This window comes from Drosophila sechellia, chromosome 3R (genome assembly GCF_004382195.2).
Source record: "Drosophila sechellia strain sech25 chromosome 3R, ASM438219v1, whole genome shotgun sequence".
NCBI lineage: Eukaryota > Metazoa > Arthropoda > Insecta > Diptera > Drosophilidae > Drosophila > Drosophila sechellia.
In genome coordinates, this window is record NC_045952.1 from 27,900,318 (window position 1) to 27,921,443 (window position 21,126).

Below are 21,126 nucleotides of genomic sequence, written 5' to 3' on the forward strand. Positions count from 1 at the left end.
GGGACTGAAGAAAAGCTATTTTCGTTGCATACGATTTCGATTCTCCTGGCTACAATATCCCCTCATTTTCTCCATAATTTCTCCCAGTGCAGTGCTGAAGACTACACTTAAAGCTCCGGCTCGTTGGCTTACTTTTTGCATGCGGCAATTTGATGAGCTGCTAATTAGCAGCTGCGATTGTGGTTGTGCCTGTGGATGTGGCTGTGGTTAGCTGGCCAAACACCATACACCACGCATTACTACAGCAGATATAGTAGTACGGTTCAAGCGACTCGGAGACCCCGAGAATATAGCGTGCTGGGGCTAATTCTGAATGAATCAGCACGAGCTCCCAGTAATTTGCACTTTGTTCAGTGCAATTGGAGAAGCCAGCCGAGTGAAGGGGAACGGAAAAGCGATGGAATGTTTCACTTATCCGGTGTCGTTGGGGTTCTGAGCATGCCAATTGCAGTGCTCAGGTTAGGCTTATGGATTGAGATCGATTAGCTAAGCATACGTTATGGTGTGCACATCATAGATTAGTTTACTCATGGACTCTGGAATGGAAGGAAGGAATGTCTTTTTAAGAGGGATCTATTCTTAAAACATTAAAAAAGCATACATACGATTTGCTGGCTACATTTTCCGAACATCGTTTGGTTATGCCACATTCGTTGATCGCCTTCGGCGTTTGCTCTACGCCCAATCATTAATTTTACGCAACTTTTTGTTGGCTTCCCTGTCCGCCGCAGCCGCCTTAACCCCCCGATAACCCACTGGATCATCTTAACCCACAGCTGGCGCACACATGTCGTCGCAAAGTCGTTTGTGGGCATTGCCAATTTGTTGGCAGACTCTTCGGATTTGGTGTATATATGGGCATATGCCTATTTATACGCGCCCAGCCCGTGTGCGCACACTTATGGCGGGCAGTGTATCTTTAATGCGGCTGCATCTTCGGCGGCGGATGAACCCCATTGAACTCTTTTCGTTGCGAGGGATACGAAAACGATAAAGCGCAGGAAAGTGTGAAGAAAATGCGAAAAAGCGGCAAAGAACAGAGAGGAGAAAGAAAGATAGAGAGAGAGAGAACTGAGAGACAATGGCAGAGGAGTATTGAAAAAATGCAATAAATTATCATAAATAAAAGTAAAACAAAAGAAGGCAGAGCTTTTGCTTGATGGGGTTCAACATGGGTTAAGATTTTTTCTTCTTTTTTTTTGGGTTGGCCCGCTTTGAAAAATGTGTTACACAAGACAGCAAAAACAACAACAGCGACTTTTACAACATGGGCTGGGTACAACAAAAGTGAATCATCGCAAACAAACCGAACTTGATAGCTCTGCTGTCACAAATTTATTTGAGTCTAAATCAAATCATCAAATAACGAGGCTATAAAAATAATAATAGCACTATATAGTTACCTAAATGGTTATAACATAAAAATAAATGAAAATTGTAGGGACAGAATTGAAACAAAGTGAACTGATGAAATCACACGTTGAGTTAGTCATCTCAAATAATTTTATGTATTATCTTTAGTGCCAAAATGGAAATCATTTAAGCCGAACGAATTAAGAACTAAGTATAGCAAAAACACAAGCAAGCACAAACTATAAAACAACGCACAAAAATGTTATAAACGAAAGAAGAAACACTGAAAAACACCAAGTCCTACTGAACAGTGGGACAAAAGCGCACAATAAGTGAACGAAAAAAAAAACCAATACCAAAAAACGCACAAAATCGTGAAATCAAACGCAGATCATCAAAACGACCAACGAATCAAAATGCCACGCCCCCAGCACCACGCCCTTCTGAGAGCAATGCTGAAGTTGTTGCTCTTCGCCAGTATTGCGGAGCACTGTGCCACCGCCCTGCCCACCAACTCCTCCAACTCGCCATCGTCGCCATCGCCCTTCACCGCCGCTTCACTGCCGCCCACCACTGCATCATCGTCAGCATCACCGGCGGTCATCAGTGCCAGCTCTTCCGATCGCAATCTGGCCGATCTAGTCAATCCGGAGGCCGAAACAACCGGATCCGGCTGGGAATCACTTGAGACTGAATTTAATCTGGCCACCACTGTGGACAGCAGCACCCAGAAGACGGCAAAGGAGCCGGTGCTGGGCACCGCAGCCACCTCCATTGAGCAGCAGGATCAGCCACCGGATGTGCCCGCCACCACGTTGGCCTTCGCCAATGCGTTTCCGGTTCCGGTGGCCGGCGAAATGGGAAACGGAAATGGCAACTATAACGATGCCACGCCGCCGTACGCAGCCGTCGACGACAATTATGGTAAATAGTTACACAGCTTCCATAAAATATATCTAAATGAAAATAAATAGGTAGGAAGAAATCATCAAGGTTGCCAAAGTATCTTTGGGTTAAGAAAACATAAAAGCAACAATGAACCGTGATTCATTATGGAGTTCGTGCTTTAATTAAAGTTTATTTTTACGTTGTGCAGCGACTTGAAATCACCATCAATCAAGTCCGAGTCACAAAAATTCGAGCAATCTTGAGGAATTGAACAGCAATTAAAGCTAATGATATAACCCCTGCCCCTTTCAATAATTTAAGCTGCAAATAAGCTGCCGGAGGCCAGCCAGAAAATCACTCCGTTATCAACGACAAACGAAAACAAAAAGTTTGATGGGCTTTCGACAAGAATTGGCAATTATAGTTGCTAAACTGGGTTCATTGACACCGCACTTTTACGAACTTTCTCAGCCAACGAAGGCCTTAACCCCTGACCGCCCCTGCTTTAACCCGCTAAGCCCCTTCGGCGAAGAAGAACTTGTAGTTACTCAGTTATTATCTGCTGAAGGAAGAACAACAAAGTACACAGATAAATCCAACATAACAGCAACAACAACAGCAATTGCATACTTCAAGGCAATTAAGAGAGTTTTCATTTCCGGTTTGGCACGCAGCCCCTTCTTATGTGGGCGGGGGCAGCGGAAAAGTGGGCGGGGCAGCGTCAACAACTGCCTGCCTTCCTGTAATATGGCAAAATTCTCACGCAAAACTTTGAGCTTTGGCCAAATGAATTATTTAACATTGTTTTTGTCTGGCCAGGTTCCTGCACGGAGAGAAAAAGGATTGCTATATAACATTATTATTATCGTATTAATATTATAACTCCCATATTCTATATCTCCGTATTTTAATATATCTCCCTACAATATAAATCAAATTAATTCAATTATTATAATAAGTTTATAGTAGCTATAAGTTTAATATCTTACTATTGCTCTGCCCAATTTGACAATCTTTTCTTGTTCTGTACTAACTATTTCTGGTTAGTATATTTATATACCTTCCTGGCCGGCCAATGAAATATGTCTGGGGGAATTGACAAGCAGCCGTCTGTCTGCTCGTTAAAACTTGGCCAGCGGGTGCCAAACAGCCACAATTCATTGGAAGTGAGCCATGTTTCACAATCCCCTGCCCGGGTTTTCCTCGTTTTCCTCGCTTTTCTCTCGTTTTCACACAACGGGACACGCGATGCGCACAGGACACAAAACAATTAACAACTTAACTTTTATGGCCCACAATTATTTGGTATTTTATTGTTAAGCTGCAGCCAACTATTTTTATGGGCATGCCATTAAATTGGAGCTGCCAGCTCTTAAAGAGGTCTCAAGAAAATCGCCCGAGATGAATTTGCATGCCACCCGCTGGAATTTCCCAGCGATTTGCGTGCCCCTGAGCCAAACAGACTGACAGCTGGCAAATCGCAGAGCCCTGTCCTGAAAACTGGCCAAAAGCTGCCTGATTTGCTGACCGCACGCAAAACCTGTATTAAGTTGCACTTTGGGGGCAGGTGCTGCGACCACGCCCCCCTCGTATAAATAAGGAAATATGGTGCACAAGGTGTGGGCGTAATGAGGACAAAAGGAGTTGTTCGGTTCAACTGGCTCAAGGTTCCTGTCCTATGATTTATTGAAGCCCCAGGCGAACTGATGACTGCGAGCAGCGAAACATTTTAGGTAAAAACCCAAAGCAACGTACATAAATCAAATGGTGCCATAAAACCTTGATTTAAAATGCAATCACAGCCAAAGCAATTTGAAAACTATGAAAATAGCAGCTAACTGCCAATTAGCTCGTCCAGTCAAATAGATCAGCTGGATAAGTGCAGCAGAGCGAAAATTAAGTAAATTTTATATAAATTGTCGAACAGAATCGTCATTACAATGCCTCGCTGCTCGTCAGTAATTACTAATTACTATTTCAGTCAAACGAATTCATTAGTTTCGTTTCCAGAAATTACTTTCCAGCGATAATGTATATAGTATCTTGCTCTAAGCAATAAACGCGAATGGCTGGAAAATGTAAATAATTAAACTTCTGATCGACGCAATTAACAAAGCAATCAGTTGATAAGAAGTGCGAAGTTATGCAATTTTTTCTGTAGCGAGCTTTGTTAACTCATCCCGCTCGAAACACTTTAATTAATAAACCTGCTGAATTTGGGTTTTTCACAAATCATTTTTCGGACCTCCCTGCTGTGAAATTCCCACCGAGTCATTAGTTTAATTAATTGTTTGCCCCAACTTTTGTGCAGTCAAGTGCCAGAGGCAGGCTCCTGCTGCTCCACCATATTTTGCATATATTTCGCTGGCTGTCGAGAGTTAATTTTCCGTAAATTCATTTTCACTTCCGAGGCGCAGCTGAGAGCTGTCACAATTTGGAGTAACACTTTCGGTCTCGTGGCCCCGATGAAAAGTGCAGCTCATCAAGTGAGCCGCCCACCCACGGGTCCCATTTCCCCGGGAAAACGGGCCAAGTACCCAGTGCTTGAGAGGCTCGAAATTGGAATTGAAATTTACCGAGGCATGGGGGAGGCAAGTGCCCCAATCCGTTCTCAAGTGAGTGTGTGAATAATATCTGTCAGATACTTGCAGTTCGCGCACTGAGTGCTGCCAGCGAACAGTTTTTGATAGTCGCAAAGTGTCGCGAAACAGATGCAATTAATGGGATTGAACTATGAAGTATATTAAACGTTAACTTTTGATCCTTGATAATGTGAATAGTGTGTGGCTGAAACCGCAACGCCAGCAATTCGAACTTAAATATTCCAGTCGCAGCTTGAACTTACAGCAAAGTGCTTGTCACATAAACTGACCCCTGTCCATGATCTGTGTACGTATAGTATGTATATATATCATACTATATAGCCGCACTCAAAGTCCAAAGTCGGACATGTCGCAGGCGCAAGGTTTGAAAGTTTCTAATACAAATTGGCACAACTTTCGGCTTGTCAACGGCAAACAGGCAGCAACTTTGCTGCGTACTCTCCTATTTTGACAAATGATTTGCGTCTCTGCGGAAAAGCCGAAAAAAAGAGCAAGAAAATAGGGAGGAAAAACAAAAATTCTTAACGAAAATAACTACGTAAAACCGAGTGGAGCTGAGAAAACTTTGATTTTGAACTTTATCCAGATCCAGTGGAAACTTTCTCTCCATCGACCCGTGGAAATTTCACAGGACACTGAGTTATGAACATGACTTGTCAAAAAATACATTAAAAGTGCAAAGTAGTGGAGCTGGCTTCTCGGCGAGGATGAAAACAATCATTTAGTAGCCAGCAAATTTGGCCCAACTGAAAAGCATAAATCATTGAACTTTTTGCCAGCCACCACCTCTCTCTGCTGCTAGAAACACACTTACATACTTTCTATCCTGGAAAACAGCCATCAATCATTTGGCTGGCTTTGCTGCTGTCTTGATTTTAATTTGCAACATGGCTCAAACACACGCGCTCGAGGACTTTCAGGACTTTTGTTGCACAACCGAAAGGCGTGAATCGTGCTCAAGACTCCTTTGGCACGACTCAGCAATGATAAGCCAGCTGACTAGACTTCCCAAGGACTTTTTATTCCTGATGGGGAGTGAACAATGGCAGGAGTTGATTCACTTTGAGTTGCGCTTTTCACGACCTGTCACTGGCGTTTTTCCTCTGCTCCTCTGTTTCCACAGCCACGTGTGGCTGAAAAACAGCCAGATATCCACACAAATATGCTGCCTACTTATCGGCTGCCGCTAATTTATGAACTCCCACAAGGACCTCCGTTGAAAAATGACAGAAAAATGTAGGAATGTTCTTTATGAGGCTTGTATACTCTTATTCTTATATGCACGCGATAAGAGTAATATTAAAATGAAAAACATGAGCATTTATAAATGTTCCCTTGATAAAACCACCGATTGAAGATTACATTTTCATAATTGTTGGGGTTTAATTGTGAGGGATTTCTGAATCCTACAAGCATAAACAAATATGACATTTCGAAGTTCTTCTAAAAATAAATGTCCTTCTTTATCCCCAAAATACACTTGGCAATGGAGTAATGTCCTTATTCTGTAAACGAAAACATTTTGATAGATGGCCTCTGTCGCAGCGACAAGCAAAGCTGGAGAAAAACGAAATCAAAATCAAGAACATAGATAAGCCCTTTTTTCTGGGAAAATTCTCGGCTTTTTATAGCCCAACCACGTGCCAACCCGCATTTAGACACGCCCACTCCACTCCACGTCGGTGGGCGGTGGGAGGGAGATAGAAAAATGTTGCCTCGGCGACAACTTCCGCCTAACTGCACTTCAAAATGTCAATTTCTCTACCACCCGCTGCCCATCCAGATATCCAGATGGATGGATATGGATAGAAAAAACCGAAGTAGGAAATCAACCCCCTGACCGACACGCCTACGAAAAATGGCATTCGAGGAGGAAAACTCACAGCTCGGCCTGCATGTGTGTGCTGGCATTTTCCCCCTTCCCCCATCCCTTGCCAGCACTCCAAGTCACTTGTCATGGAGGCCTTTTGTCTGCCAAAAACCCCAGCTCCCGACTGAGCGGCGCTTTAAATCATAAACACCTTGTTAGTGCAACAACTCGACACTTTGAACGTGACATTGATGCCTGTTTTTGTGCCGGCGAACGGAGCCCAAAACAGTTTCCGTGTCTCAAGCATCGAAAAACAAGCGAACTCCTGCCGGATGGTTGGGTCTGCCCATGTGGATGTGGCTGTTGAAATGAGAATGAGAATGAGGAGGAGGAGGATGTGGTCGTGGTGGCCCGAGGTGATGGTGCTTCCATGTGCAACTTCCTGCCGATAACCTTTTGCGCACACACATGCCACAAAAGCTGTCGCCATCGTGTTAGCCTTATCGCCCGCTCTTGGCCATGAAGCACAGGCAAATGCAGCCATCAGCAGATCCGTGACTCCGGACCAGACAGCCGCCCTTAATTAGCCAAGTACCCCGTTAAAGATCGGCTTAAAGTTAATTTTAATGTTTCAAACCAAAGAAATGATATTGAAACTCTATTCTAATTCTATTAAATGTGTTTATTAGCTTAAATAAATAATAACATTCCCTTGAAAATACAACTAATTCCCAGCCGACTAAACACACCATTTCTATTTCCGGTTTCTATTTTCACCATGGCAATAAACATTTCGTGTATCAACCCTTTGGGGCAACACACGAGTTCTGTTCTCTGGCTTTGACCCAAACAAGACATATGTCAAAGGTTTTCAAATGTTGCAAATTAGAGGACATTAGAGTTCGGAATAAAAAAGCCAGCGGCACATTATGGCTAAATTCCTGTCCGAAGACTTGCCATTACGCAAATTACAGCAATTTGATCCAAATGCCTGCTCGAGAAACGGCTTATAATCAGGGGTATTACCTGAGTTCAACGAACTTTTCTGGTAAATTTGGAGGAAATCAAAATAATTGAAGGACATTTTAGCAGGAAAGCAGGGGCATAAGAAGTTAGTAAGTCTCTAGGCAGATATTTATGCACTTTAAAGTCAGTTTCCAGCCCGTTTCTTCTGCAATCAAAGTTCTATAAGGATCCCCCACACACACACCCACGCACGCCGAGACACCCACACACATGTGCGCATTCAAAATGGCCACCACGTTACTTCCGCTAAGTGCCGGATCCTTTTGGTCCATTCACTGTTTGCTCTTGGCCATCAAAGCTTTGGGGGACAAAACTTGGCAGCATTTTTATTTTTTCACAGCTTGTCGCTGATGTTTTTTTGCCTCTTTTTCATTTTCGGGCTTTATTTCGCATAATTTTTGCGCCTTTGTGCGAATTCTCGGGGCGGTGGAGCCTTTGACGCCATTTGAAAGGCAGTCACCTGCGTTTTTTTGCCTTCTTTTTTGTTGGCGTGTGTGTGTTTATTCTCTAATTGTTTGTTTGTTGCTCGCTCGCTCTTATTTACTCTCCGCCCGGGCCGTCGCCTTTGTTTAGTTTTTACGTCTGGCCAAATCCGTAAAGCAGCTCGTAGCTCGTAAAGTTGGGCAACAACAATGAGACATGAGGAGCAACAACTAAATAAGGCATATGGCCAACAACAATGCGGACTCACTCTTAACTTCTGTTTATATATCTTCATGTTCGAGCCGTAGTTTTCCCCGCTTTTCCTGCTGCTGCTCGTCGAGCCATTTGTTGCTGTATATATATGAGTATTTTTTCGAGGCTCAGACAACTTAATGCTATTTGCTCCTCACACACACAAACACACCTTGAAGTCCTCGAGCTTCTGCCTGCTTTTGTTTGGAGTTTTTAACAACTTGAGCACGTCGTCGGTATTGGTTTTTCCAGCCACCACACCCGTTTTCCTAGCGATTTCCCACCTCCGACTACATTTTCCTAGTTATATTTTTTCTACTTCCTGCCTTTGCCTTTGTGAAAATAATCACGCGCGCTTTTAAGTGAGCACAGCACCCCCTTAGTTTTCCCGGGCTTTCCTTTCCGGATTTTCCTTTTCTTTTTCACACTTGGTTACTTCCGGCGCGATGGCTGAGCAAATAGTGGGAAAGGCGCATCTATTGTATTCTTTTAATTTGCCCAGACATGTCAAACGTGGCGCCTGTTCCCCGAGTATCTTGAGCTCAAAGTAAAGGACCAAGGAATCGGATTTTCGTAGGAATGGCAGTCGGTAGGGAAATTTAATTGTAATTAATTACTAGTTATTGTGTTAGAAATACAGAAATGCCTTGAATTTTAAGCCGCTTTGATTGATTGATAGGGCATATCAAAGCGCTTGTTCCTGGTTCTCAATAATTTATGTTTTATTCGCCAAACAAAAACCAATCAGGAGCTCCCTCCAAGTGCTCACATAGTCACCTGTCGAGCAGGTGAGCTTGCCAGCTGTCTTCTGCGAGTGGCAAACCTATTAACTTTTCTCCCCCCTTTTCCCATTTTCCCGCTGCTGCAAGGACATTTATCGCTGGCTAAGTGAGTGTGTGTGTGTGGAGCACTTTGTTGCTTAATTGATTTTAATACAAGCTCCCCCCGCTCCTTTTGCGCCATCGGTCCTCGAGTGAGTCGTTCGCCTTCATAGTTCGAGTTCGAGTCTATAAATTGGCTTTTTCCTTTCCCTTTTTGCAGATGCAGCAGCTGCCTGTCCATTTCCCATTTCCGTTTGCAATTGCAGGGGCACAGGCCAAGGATGAAGTACAAGAAGAAATCCAAGTGAAAGGGGTGGAGAAATGGTAGTGAAAGGAGCGGGGTGGGCAAAGGCAGCGGCAAAGGCAAAGAAAGTAGAAATGCCATTTATTGAATTGTATAAATTTCTATACATCGACAGGGACTGTTTATTCTGCCCAGCCAACTGTTCATGTATGGGCTTCTCTTTTTCTTGCTGGCCTACACGGAGAAAAATAATAAATACAATATGTGGACAAAGCACTTAAAGTATAAGTATACATTGTGGCATATTTATAAACTTCTTCATTAGAAACACCTTGTAAGAGTGTCAGAGGAGTCTTAATAAGTTACCCTAAGATCCCCGCCGATTTCTCTCAGTGCACGAGGCAACTTGGGGTGTGTGTTTGGCTAAGCTTTATCGCATTTGCATGGCAAAAGTCTCGGGCGGAGTAGGGTCAAGTGGCCGTTACCGTTCCTGGTCCCGCCCTCGGGTCACTCATTTGTTCTTTTGATTGCAGAGCGTTTTTGCTCGTTGGCCGGGCTTTTGTTGTATTAGTAAAATAAATTACCATTTAGTGCTTTTTGCCACTTGCACACACACAAAGGCAATCCACACACGCGCACACACACAAGTACCCTTTGGCTGTCACACATGGTCGAGTGTTGTCCTTTGGCTTGCAAATGAAATTATTGCCAGGGCTTTTGCATCCGCTGGTTTGCTGGATTATAAGCCACCATCTGTGTATCGTCGTGTGTGCCTGTATGGGTGTGTATCTGTGTGCATGCATATGTGTCTGTATCTGTGTGTGTTACCCCACTGGCAAGTGCAGGCCATAATAAATGGCTAGCAATCGCATTTCCGTTTCTTTATGCGCTTCGATTACGATGCGCTTTACTTGCGCCAATTCTTTTCTTCTGTTCCCCCTCGTAATTGAATATATAATTTTTTCTTCCCTCTCCCTTGCACACAAACACACACACGCAGAACACTCTCACATACATACACACATGACTCGCCTGCCATTTGAATATAAATTGTTTTATCTGCTACTGCAAAATATTCATTTCAATTTATTTTACTTTTCTTCATTCGATTGCTCGGCTTCCTGCTCTTTTTACGATTGTATTCTCCCTCTTCCTGTTTTTTCTTTATTAAATAAATTATTTATGCATTGTCATTTGGCTTGCGCCAGTTTCTATGTGCAGACGCCGCTAAGTATGCCAACATATTTTGTTTACAAATTCGGGATTACTTTCGAAAAAGTTGTTGAGTTTGCAGAGGGACTTTTAATACATTAAACAGCTGCGACGACTTTGATAACTCACGAGTTGGGGAATCAACTTTTATGGCCGTAAATTATACAAATCACGGGTATATTCGAAAGTTGCGTAGATAAATAAATAAAAAATATGAGCATTTTAATATTTAAAATCTAAAAACACATTTTCAAGAAATTGTATAAGATTTTCCCAGAGATTAAGTTTCAAAACGGAAATATCAAAGAGGGTATCTCACATTCGACACCCACCCCTTAACTTTTGTTTGACTTTGTGCTTCTAAGCCGAAGCATATGCACCATGGCCTAAGAACATGGGCAAATTTAACTTTTGACTTTTGTACTCATCCCCGCCACTTATTTACTCTCATTTGCAGTGCCAAGCAAGCCGCAGAATCTAACCATCCTGGATGTTTCGGCCAACAGCATCACGATGTCCTGGCATCCGCCAAAGAATCAGAACGGAGCCATCGCCGGTTACCACGTGTTCCACATCCACGACAACCAAACTGGCGTGGAGATCGTCAAGAACTCTCGCAATTCGGTGGAAACCCTCATTCACTTCGAGCTGCAGAACCTACGTGAGTTTAACTACGTTTTCATTTGGCGCTTATTTAGCGTAAAAGGTTTTCAAACTTTTAATTTATTCACTCGATAAATTTGGCGAAAGTCCTGGTCGATCAAAGGGTTTTACCCGCCTGTCCTCGCCGATTGGTGACCCCCGTCAAGTTCCGAACTCGACATTAAACTGTCAACAGTCGAACGCCCACGTTGTGAAAAGCGGCGCACACTTTTCCGAGCCGCCCCCTCCGCGAAATAGAAATTGGGAATGGAAAAGGGCTTGAACCTGCCGGAGGACCTACCTATTATTAGCCATAATTGAGGCTCCAGCCAAATTGTTTGCCAGCTGCTTTGTAATTAAATAGTTGCAAGTGCTCGCTTGCCACTTTCTGTTTGCCAACAACAACAACTTTTGACGCTTATAATTTGAACACCCCAAAGTCGGCTAATTTTCCTGGTTAAGGCGTGAGCCGAGTCTTGTGGGCCGGAGAATACATCCGCAGGATATGCCGCATCAGGAGCAGCTACTTAGAAGGATCCTGGTAGAAAAGTGGCTCGGTTTTTTGGAGGTTTTTAGGCGCCTCCGGGGCCACCATGCAATTAACTTGCTACAAAGTTATGCGCCGCATTCCACACTCTCATGCAGCTACAGCCACATTGTTTAATTTAATTACACGACTTCGGATGCAGGATGCACCTGCTAACTTCTGCTCGCAAATTCCGCGGCAAAGGAGCCTCCTTTTTGCGGCATGCTGGGCCGCCATGGCAACGTTTAATTATTTCCAAATTTAATCCAAGTAGATGTCAGCCGTTTCTCTTGTTAATTAAATCCAATTTAAGCTGACAGCGCCGCTTGAAGCAATACCCTTTTGCTTTCTGTTTTTCCTCGCCATGAAAAATCAATTCACTGTTTTTGTTGCCGCTGTCCCTTGCATTTTCCCCGCGTAAAATTTAATTATAAAGCCGCACAGCAGCCCCCTTCCCCTCCTTTCCCTTCCCTTCCCCAGCAACCAGTGACATGCGGCGACGCATCTCATAATAATAAGCAGCGAAAAGATGCCCACCGCTCAATTTAAGGCGGCAGGTGGCATGTGGCAGGCAGCGTGGCAGGTGCCTCACATACTCGCGGAAAAACAACTGACATTCCCTGCAAGTATTTACGACCAATAAATGCCTCAACTGTCGCATCCAAATGCACTCGACTGCAAATTAAGCAAATTAAAGGCTTACGAAGTACAGGTCCTTGAATAATTATGCTTGCTTTTGATTTTCCCGCACTATAGTTAATAAAGAAGGTACTGATATATGTAATACTTATTTTCAGGACCCTACACCGACTACCGTGTGATAGTCAAGGCATTCACCACCAAGAACGAGGGCGAACCCTCCGATCAGATTGCCCAGCGTACGGATGTCGGAGGACCCAGTGCCCCGGCGATTGTGAACCTCACTTGCCACTCCCAGGAGTCCATCACGATTCGATGGCGAAGACCCTACGAGTTCTACAACACCATCGACTTTTACATCATCAAAACGCGTTTGGCTGGCCAGGATACGCATCGGGACATCAGGATTAATGCCTCGGCCAAGGAACTGGAAACTGCGGTAAGTCTTTATATTTAAACTTAAGTTTAGTTCGGATATCCTGCAACTTTAAAGATATGTTTAAACTGACTAACAAAAGCCTGAAAAATGTATTTCTGTATAGAACGGCGAAATAAATGTAAGTGAATTAGTCCCTTTGGAGTCTGGCACTAATATTTCATGCGCAAGTTTTTGAGAAAATAAAAGAGTTTTCCCGCGCTGTTAGCCAACATTTTGTTGGCCTGCCAAGTGGGCAACAATGTACACCTCACCCCCCATCCCCCCTGCGATATGTCAATCGAGTCGGCTTATCGCGGCCATTTGGCCCGTTCTGCGGCCCATAAAAAAGGAGAAGTTCTATGATAAACGGTCTAATACAGACAGATATTCAAGGGGGGCTAAGCAGAAACATGGGGAGCGGCAGTAATAATTGCATTTTTATGCAGCAAACAACAAACGGCATAGAATAAAGCCCACCTGCCACGGCACCTGTAAATATTTCATAAAAATTCTACATGCAAAAAATCCAACACACACACGCGTTGCAATCCGCCAACCTGCGAAAATAAATTAAATTTATGTTGTTTTTCCTGTCCGCCTTTGTGCCGCGTTTTCCCTTTTTATTTAGCGCCCGAAATGGATGGAGGAAAAAATAAAAAATATAAAAAATACGCCAAAGTAAATAAATAAAAACAAAAAGTTTGTCGTGGGGAATGTGGCGAGGCAAACAAATTTCGCAACAATAAAATGTTATCATACACATAGCTGACTTTTTCCATATCTGAAAACTAGTTGGATCCTTGTTTAGTCCTGTTTTTTGCCCTTCCCCCCCAGGATCTCCTGTCCTCTGTCCTCGCCCGGCTTTTGTTTTTGGGCAGTTAAAAATATTTTTGTAATTGAAATATTCTGCAGCGGCAAACAAGCTGGCTGTTGAACAACTAAACAACAGAAATGGCAATAATTCTACCTTTGTTTTTCATTGTTACTATAGTTTGCGAATATGAATGCCAAATATTTAGCTTTTCCGTATGAAGGAGAAGGAATTCAAAGTTAGATGGAAACTAAATTAGAAAATTTGCTCGTACCCAAGGAAAATTCTGATTTGGATAAACTAAATTAGTATGCATTTTAGAAATTTGTTAACGCGTTTTCATTAACTGCAGGAATTTTCGAGGAATCAAACATGAAACATTGTATATTTGTAGTATTTGAAAGTTTAGCTTTAAGTTTGAATTTACATGTACAGTAATAAAACACGATACTAAAACTACTTCTCTTATTTATATCCTTGCAGATGATTCTTCAAAACCTAACAACCAACTCGTACTACGAGGTCAAAGTGGCAGCGGCAACGTTCAGTGTCATAAATCCAAAGAAAATTGTGCTGGGCAAATTCTCGGAGTCAAGGATTGTAAGTAGCGCATAAAGATATCAAGTGCAATCCGCAGAGCGAACCAACACCTGCCACATGGCGGAAAAACTTGGCATTTTGTTTTGGGCCACACCAAAACGGTGGGCGGAGAGGGGGATGGCAGGGGGCGTGGCACGCCATAAAGTTGGCAGCCTCGCCGTTGTCAGTTTTCATATCAGATTACATGTCCAAAAAGGAAGCATGCTGCTCCTTTTTTTTTTTGCTGAGAAGGTGTAGCAGAAAAGTTATTTTGTTGCGAAAATTCCAAATTTTCCTGGGCAAAATATTCAGAGTATGTTGCTGTGCTGCTCAAGTAACTTTACCTTTTTACGCGCCCACCTATTCGGTTTCTATGCATCATTGAGTTCTCGCCGAACGGACCCCGGGGCGTATGCGTAATGTGAATCTTAGGCGCGTTTAATGGACTCCACACAACAATGGAAACAGTTACAACCTCAACATTGTCTACACTACAACAAATTGTATTATTTGTGGGAATTACTTTAAAATTTCAAAGAATTTCCAACCAAAATAGTAAGAACTAAAAATCATATTGGTATTAAAGAAAGGTAGATTTTTCACTGCACAAGTAGTGGCAAAGCCATATCCTTTGAAAAACCAGGAAGGCTTTTTCCTGTGCACCTGCGTTTATTGACATTTCAACCTGTCATAACAACATCCTTAATGACATTCCACACAAAAGCAGACGCACCCACCCCCCTCCCCCCGCACACACACACACAGGCCGCAAACTTTGTTGCATGCATAAAATATAATCCAAAGTTGTGGCAGAAATATAGCAATTTAGTTGACCTCAAGTTTGTGGCCAGGGGGTGGGGTCAACTGGGCGGGGCACACGCCCTCATAAGTATGCAGCAATATTTTTCGTGGCTCTAGCTGCCTTCCTCCCTCCCTCTCACATCATCCCCCCATCCCGCTCATTCATAATTCATTGCCATTGTTGTTGTGGGCCCGCCTGAATTTCAAGTGGCCTGCACCTTTTGGCCGCATTTACATGGCCCGCTGCCATTTTCCGCTCGGCGCACACAAAAAGTCCCCAACTCCGCGCGCAAATGGCGCTCATTTAAATCCTTTCTTTTTCGGGTGGCAGCAAAAATCGTATGCAAAATGCGGAAATAAACAAGCGCAAATAAAGAGTGCGCGAAAAACAAACAAAGGCAGTGGAAAATCAACAAAAAAATACAACTCGAGTACGATGATAACTGAGGCACACACATTTGTAACGCATTCGTTTCATACGAGTACACAGGAAACAAATGTTGGGGCATATAAGTACAAGTAGTACTTGTAGTAGTATGGTGCTTTTCGTTACCTATCGGAAATATAAAATATGATCACAAAGCAAACGAATTTAAAGTAAATTATTTGGAATTCATAGTTTTCTATTGATACCAGTGTCTTTCATTGGAAATTAGGAGTTTCTCCCTTATTGATAAGAAGTTAGGAATTCCTATATTCATATGCCGGTTATCATTTCATCCCTTTGGAACACAAAGGCCTAATAAAATTTTTTAATATCTCTAACCTCCTCCAGATTCAACTGCAACCGAACTGCGAGAAGTTGCAACCGCTGCTGCGGCAGTCGCATAATGACTACAACCTGGCCGTTCTGGTGGGCATCATCTTCAGCTGCTTCGGCATCATCCTGATCATCATGGCCTTCTTCCTGTGGAGGTAAGTGGCGCTCTGTGCCGTGATAACCCGAACTGAATCCTAAAATAAGCAGCCCAAGATACAGATGCAGCAAGTGCAGATGCAGCAGCTGCCTTCTTGAGAGAATCGCGTGCCGTTCCATAAATAAAACTGGGAAAAGTGTTGTCAAAGTGCTAAGTGCAAAGCCCTGTACTCCCACTCCATTGATGGAACTTAAAAATAAACCGAAAAAGAACCAGGCACCAGTTGCAGCTATAGAATCTCGGAATTTAGAATCTCCCAACTTATAGCTGAATATTCTCGGAATTTGCGCTTATAATGGCTCGTGGTTATGCCGCAGTACAGAAATTATCTGTGATGCGCTACTGACTTCATTAAACGGCATACTTATCCAATTACCGAATGAAATGCAGAAAAAGCCGTAATCCTTTTAGACCAATTCATAATTAAGGCAATCACTCGACCGTTTCTGTCCTCCGTTTCGAACAAACAGCAAATAGCAGAAAACTTGAAAGGGAAGGTGGGTGGTGGTTGGTTGGGTTTTGGTCACTCTCATATTTCCTGGAAATGTTAATTAAAATTCAAATCGCAAAAAAACACGAGAGTCCGTGGCGAAGCCAAAGACAAAGACAAGCAAAACAATTTTAAGTTACTTAAAATCTTTATTAAATGTAAAAGTGGTTAACCCATTGGCCAGAACCCAGCAATCCCCCTGCCCATTCCCATTCGGATACGGATTCGCATTTGCCGGGGGCAGTGGCAAACATTCGAGACGACAAAATGTGTTGGATAAATGAAAAGCGTTTTTTATAGGAGGAGCAGCCCCCAACCCCCAGCCAACTTCAATGGCTGGAATTTTGCATATTTTCTCTGTCGAAGCGATTTTTTATGCTGCCGCGAGTATGCCAAATGAAAGTTACCCACGCCCACAGTTTTATTTTCCTTTTTTTTTACCCCTTCTCGGGTTGCCTAACAAATTAATGCCATTTTATTTATTTTTTACAAATACCCTGCGAGCAGAGCAGAACGCAAAACAGCGTGAGGAGCTGGAAAAGCAGAAGGTTAGAGTGTTGCCATCCCATTCTTCGAGTTACCCAAGTTTTAGAGCGGAAAAAATTATATTTTATTAAGCAAACAAAGGCGAATTTCTACAATTTCCTTTTCAATGCAAACAAATGCAAAGTGGCGACTGGGTGAGAGGCGAGAGGCAGCCAGAACAAAAGTCAGCCAGCAAAAAAAGGAAAAAATCCCGAGAAAAGCGGTGGGAAAACATGAAAAGAAGGGTTTCGCGAAAGGTTGGGTGAATATCTTCTCGCAGAACTCAATCTCAATACGAGGCCCTTGGCAAAATCATTTACATTCGCAATTACTTTTGCGAGCACTAATCAACGTTTAGTGGCTGCCACTAGGAGGCACGAATGCCACAAACTCAAGGGATGTGGAAATTATTTTAATAAGCGCTGTGGCAGGCTTACTAAGTCCTGGCCACACACTCCGGAAAACTGGCAACTTGGGCGGCAAGTGGAAATACTTTACAATTTCTTGTGGCAACAATTTGCTGGCGGCAGCGATAAGCATCATTTTTAGCCAAGGAAAAACCGCTTTTTAGAGCAGGAAAATAGTTAAGCGAATAACTTAGACGTCATGCAGTAAATCATTATTGTGCGGTTTTATTCCAACTTTCAAACTTAGTTGATTATCTGCACTGTAGCAATAGGTATCTGATAGTCGAGCTGCTCTTCCCAAATCATAGATATTAGAACTCAAAATGCGTCCAGAAATGGAAAAACAAGATGTCAGTAGTACACTGTCTTCTTGCCAGCGGCCAGAACTATTTTCCATTTGCATTCCGACACCAAATCATAAAAAGTTTCCCCTCTACCGAGGCCCCACCGTACGTGGACTTGTGTGTTACTTTTTCATATCGAATGCAGTTGGGAACATTGTTTTTGTGTCGACGGCTTTATTTGCCGGCAAATGTGTGTGCGCGAATAGAACTTTTCCTTCCCTATGCCGAAAATAGAAAAGCGAGCAGAAAGTCGGACAAGAAATTGTTTTTGGACAACGTATTGGTAACTGTTGCCAAAAAAGTTCCATTTCATGACAACGCTGCAAAAAGTCAAAGTCTGCAGGGTGTGGGTGGTGCGGAAAAGGGACAGTTTTCCTCTAGTTTTTCCCAATTTCCCGCCCTTTGCACCAACTTTATCAACGGTATCGATGAACCAACTGCCAGCGTTATCAACTTTCCATGGCCAAATACCGACCAATGCAACTTTTATTGAGGAAGTTATCTGGCTGAATCGATCGTTTAACAAATATTGATTCCCCCGTAATCAGAAAGCATTTACTGATTAATTAACTACTTTGCTGGGCAGCAACAATAGCAGTAGACTTAATTAAGCAAATACGGGGGAAGAAAATGCAGTGCAATAGCATATGCAACTTAAAAGGTCAAATCAATGTCATATCTAGATGGGATTAACAGCATTATAGTATTTCAACTGGAATCGCCACAGTTGATACTCTCTACAAGCTACCACAAAGTTTTTTACTTAAATTTCTTCAACTAAGAATATAAGTAAGTTTGGAAAACTACATTTATTTTAAAACTTTCCCTCGTAAGCAATGACTACTGTACGAAAGTGGGAAGGGCAACTGGCTTTTTACGACTGGCAGTAAAAACGTGCCAGTTGTTATCAAACAGCTGATGCGGCAAAGCTCCGAAAGCTCGCTCTTTTTTTCTATATCTCTCAGTCGGGTTAAAGATCGGGGTGCTGGGGAAAAGCTCCCTCACAGCGCCGATCGCCAATTGCCTAGAGTTCAGTTCTCCAAAGCACGCGCGTGTATAAGCACGTTTGTAGATCCAAAGATACTTCGGTAGCACCCAAAAGAAAAAAAGCTAAAGAATCGAGCAAACCGCACAATAATAAACCTTATCAATAAACAACGCTGAGAAAAAGAAGCGACCAGTGCCGAGAGACACCGCCAGTAGTGTGCTCGTTTCGTCACAAGAGCAGCCTCATCATTGAGGCAAATTCGCGCGACGGTGTGTTCGTAGTTATTGCGTACTATTTTTGCAGTGAACTGGCGACACTGCAGTTGCCAATATGACGAGTGACGTAATTTGTGCAAGCATGTAGGCGCAGTTCGCGGGTACACGCAGCGAAAAGGGAGCCACTACACACCCATATGTCGTCAGGTGGCGGCGAAAAGCGCTGCAGCAGCCCCATGCTGCATGCCACATCGGAAGTCGGTGGTGCAACTACTGCAACGCCGCGGCTGCTGCGCCGCAAGTCGCAGCGCGGAAATTGGTTTACGTAAGTTTTTCGCAGCCCTCACGTGTGTGCCGAACTAAAGACGAAACATAAAGTTATTAACTAAAAAAGCCAGGCTGCATACCAAATGCGCGGCTCAATGTGGCGGGCGGAAGTTGACAAATATAAATAAATAGATTTTTTGGTGCGTAATAGAGACGCGAGAAAAACAAAAGTCTTCGATAAACAAGCACAGAAGTCGAGAAAAACATATGTAAATATATGTGCATACTAGAGTATGTGGCGGTGGAATTTCTTATTTTCTAGTACTATTTACTTTTCCGTCGACAGCCAAAGTAAACAAAGCCGCATCGCAACGCCATCTCCCGTTGATAAGAATTATTGAAATAATTATCAAAGTTCTCGAGTTTTGTTTATGCCGAAAACTTCGAGAAGTAAACAGAGTGACTTCTTGTGGAATTTCCCAAAACGACAGATCAGTATCGCTTTCAAAACTTATAAGAATGGAGCGGAAATCTTGGGAAGCAAACTTTTTATCATCGAATTGCAGATGTGGAAATGTATGAGTTGGATAAGGAACCCTATAGATGGAACGCTTATCATAAATATTTCAAGATTATTCAGGCTAGTAGGTGCCATTGAACCTGCTTTATTTTCCCTTTAAAGCGGAAACTGGAAATGAATCGATTCGATTTGTATCAATACAAGCATTCGAAACCAAGATTATTAAGAGCCATATTTTTGGCAAAGTGCAACGAGCCACAACACGAAACAGAATGAAAAGTTGGCAGTACAGTGCGGACCAGTGGTGAATTGCCATTATGTCGTGCACTTTCTCCCAAGGCTGCGATGCGAGATGGCGCAGTGAAATGGCCAACTTTTTGCTGGGAAGTTGCCAAGTTGTGCTGGCTGCTCTGCTCGAGTGCACTTGTAGGCGAAAGTTGGTCCAAAGTTCTGCGCGCTCCTTGTAATCGCTTAAGCCAATTACGAGAACTTAACCTCAATTTGTGTATAGCAATTGAACGGCCATAATGCCCGTTCGCCTTTTCCCTATTATTGTCACTCACTTGGAGCGGCTTTGGTCCGAGTGTCCTGGCGAAAGGATTCAGTCGCACTGTGCTCATGCCTGGCTGAAAGCGAATGCCATTAGTGCTGACCACCACCTTCCCGCTTCCTGCTTCCCACTATCCATCCACCTGGCCACCTCAGCATCCTTAGCATTTTCACCTGCTTATTTATGCATTCTGATTTTGTGAGGAGCTTGTCGTCGGCCACGCCCACCTGACACCTTTCGCTGATTTCGCCCCAACTGATTGCAGCTGCTTCATAGTTTCCAGGGCTCTCAACTCTGGCAAAGAAAATTATTTTCTCGCTGTTAAATAGAATTTGCACTCGCTGCAAAGTAGCCTTCGAATTGTAAGGACTTTCGCTCCAGGAAACTAATGGGATTTAAAGAACAGGAGGATCCTTCTACACAGTGTATGTAGGTTAATGGGAATAGTCAACTCTGGGACACTCTTGCTATTTGTATTGATAAGTGGCTGGTTTGGAGAATAAACAATCCTTTGTAACACTTGGCATTTTATTCGACTCCTTTCAGCAGAAAGTGCTTCCATGCGGCCTACTACTATCTGGACGACCCGCCACACCATCCGAATGCCCCACAAGTGGACTGGGAAGTGCCCGTGAAGATCGGCGACGAGATCCGAGCGGCTGTGCCCGTCAACGAGTTCGCCAAGCATGTGGCTTCCCTGCACGCGGACGGGGACATTGGATTCAGCCGGGAGTACGAGGCCATCCAGAACGAATGCATCAGCGATGATCTGCCGTGTGAGCACTCGCAGCATCCGGAGAACAAACGCAAGAATCGCTATCTCAACATCACAGCCTGTAAGTCGCAGCTCTGTTA

General features: G+C 43.4%; 2 protein-coding genes across 7 annotated transcripts in view; one reads left to right on the plus strand and one right to left on the minus strand.

Annotated features, from left to right (window-relative positions):
• LOC6612691 (tyrosine-protein phosphatase 99A) overlaps positions 1-21,126 on the plus strand; it is a 106,409-nt gene that overhangs the window by 80,306 nt on the left and 4,977 nt on the right. For 2 of the 6 annotated variants that reach the window (XM_032720363.1, XM_032720360.1), the window contains exons 9-13: positions 11,090-11,293; positions 12,598-12,878; positions 14,152-14,268; positions 15,824-15,963; positions 20,818-21,107. In XM_032720363.1, the coding sequence (XP_032576254.1) occupies positions 11,090-11,293; positions 12,598-12,878; positions 14,152-14,268; positions 15,824-15,963; positions 20,818-21,107 (1,032 nt within the window). Of the gene's footprint in view, positions 1-1,521; positions 2,278-11,089; positions 11,294-12,597; positions 12,879-14,151; positions 14,269-15,823; positions 15,964-18,761; positions 19,260-20,817; positions 21,108-21,126 lie in introns of those variants that run through there. The other 4 variants (XM_032720362.1, XM_032720361.1, XM_032720364.1 and 1 more) reach the window with 4 other exon arrangements.
• The window catches only part of LOC6612692 (uncharacterized protein C2orf42 homolog), a 34,092-nt gene that overhangs the window by 5,603 nt on the left and 7,363 nt on the right, over positions 1-21,126 (minus strand). The gene's annotated exons all lie outside the window — the stretch shown is intronic.